Below are 1,634 nucleotides of genomic sequence, written 5' to 3' on the forward strand. Positions count from 1 at the left end.
ATTCGGATTTTATATATTTAAAAAAAAAAATGAAAAAACTTACTATGACTAGCTAGTAAGTTAAGTGACTAGTACATAAATGGGACCCTATATAGCTGGCCAAAACACAGATTAATATAGTACAAATTTACGTACTAATAACTATTAATAGTACTGATAATTCGTTAATTAACTAACTAGCCAAACTTACTAAATCGATAAATAAAGGTACGCATGCTGTTTTCAAATTAGCTAGGGCAAGAGCCATAGCAATATCAAGGAAAAAATCCCCAGTAAGGTGGTGAGATGGGGCTGTGTTCCTCCTTATTGAAAATGTGGTTGCACTGGTGATAAGCCATAATATGATGATGATGATGGTGATGATTATTAGTTCCTTGTGACATGTTAGAGCTGCCACTAATAATGGCGTCCGCCGTGCTTTCAGCCATGTCTTCTCTGGAGATCATAGAACTATTTCCGCTCATGGGGACTTGCTTCGAGCCAGATGCATTCTGATCTCGTAGCATGCACTTCAGTTTTACGACCTGTTCCGAAATTTCCAGTTTATATAATCATAGATATAGTTAAAAACAATGCCATAAATAAAGGAGCTAGCTTTTGAGCTTAAATATCTGTATGGTTTATGTGTACACACACACACACACACCTCTTTCTGAAGCTTCTGCTTTTCTTTAGACATGCGATCAAATTCATGTTTAAGGGCCTCATAAGAGCGTTCGATTTGCTTAGTTTTCAAGCGAGCGCGCTTGTTTTGGTACCAAACAGCGATTTGGCGAGGCTCCAGGCCAAGATCTCTTGAGAGCTTCATTTTCTTATCTGGTTCCAGCTTCACTCCCTCCTGAAAACTCCTCTCCAACGACTCCAACTGACTCTTACTTAATGTTCTCTTCTTCTTTTCCATACAAGGACCGATATTTAACCTTTGTGCTATCTCTGACAGTATTGCCAGCTGATGCGGCTTCCTCTCCATACCTTAAAAAAAATACAAAAGAAGCTTATATAAATGTACACAAGTACGTACTTATCCAAACTCATTAAAAGATAATACATTAATTAATAATGAGAATATTTGGTTACGTACCCTGATAATGCGAGTCATAGTCTTTGTGGAAGGGGAAGCCATAGGAAGAAGAACCAGTTCGAGAAACACCTCGTCTTGCATTGCTAATATTCCAATCCATTTTTTCTCTGAATTAATCTTCACAACTACGTATATACTACAACTACTCCCAGCAACTGTGTCTAGTGTACTTATAATAGAGACTGTAGGGGTCCAACTGAATAGACCTAGCTATATACATAGTGACAGAGTATTATTAACTTATATTGAGTACAATAATATATACATATTTATGGTAGCTATGTATGTATATTGTCCGTGCAAACAACTGTGGCCGGCGTCCATGTCATCATCTGGTTCTTTGTCCGTACAAAGAGAGTTAGCTGAACAAGTTGACAATCGATTCCATGTGAGCTGGTAATTCTCTGTCTTTTTCCAATTTTGCCTCTTTTGGGTGGGCCTTTTGGAACAGCGTTAGTACTATTCTGTCTCCGTATTCAAAAGTGATGTGGATCGATCGATGAATGAGAAAGAGAGAGAGAAAAGTAGTGACAGGTGTTTCATGGCATATATA

The 1,634-nt window shown here is 37.8% G+C and overlaps 1 protein-coding gene across 1 annotated transcript; it reads right to left on the reverse strand.

Moving 5' to 3' along the window:
* Positions 1-254: 254 nt before the first annotated feature.
* Positions 255-1,181, reverse strand: LOC133831725 (homeobox-leucine zipper protein HOX20-like). Its single transcript, XM_062262159.1, has 3 exons — positions 1,082-1,181; positions 647-972; positions 255-524 (listed from the first exon to the last, which is right to left on the reverse strand). Exons 1-3 carry the CDS (start codon positions 1,179-1,181, stop codon positions 255-257), a joined length of 696 nt encoding a protein of 231 aa, XP_062118143.1.
* Between the last annotated feature and the right edge of the window lie 453 nt (positions 1,182-1,634).

Source organism: Humulus lupulus, chromosome 1, assembly GCF_963169125.1.
Source record: "Humulus lupulus chromosome 1, drHumLupu1.1, whole genome shotgun sequence".
NCBI classification, from domain to species: domain Eukaryota; kingdom Viridiplantae; phylum Streptophyta; class Magnoliopsida; order Rosales; family Cannabaceae; genus Humulus; species Humulus lupulus.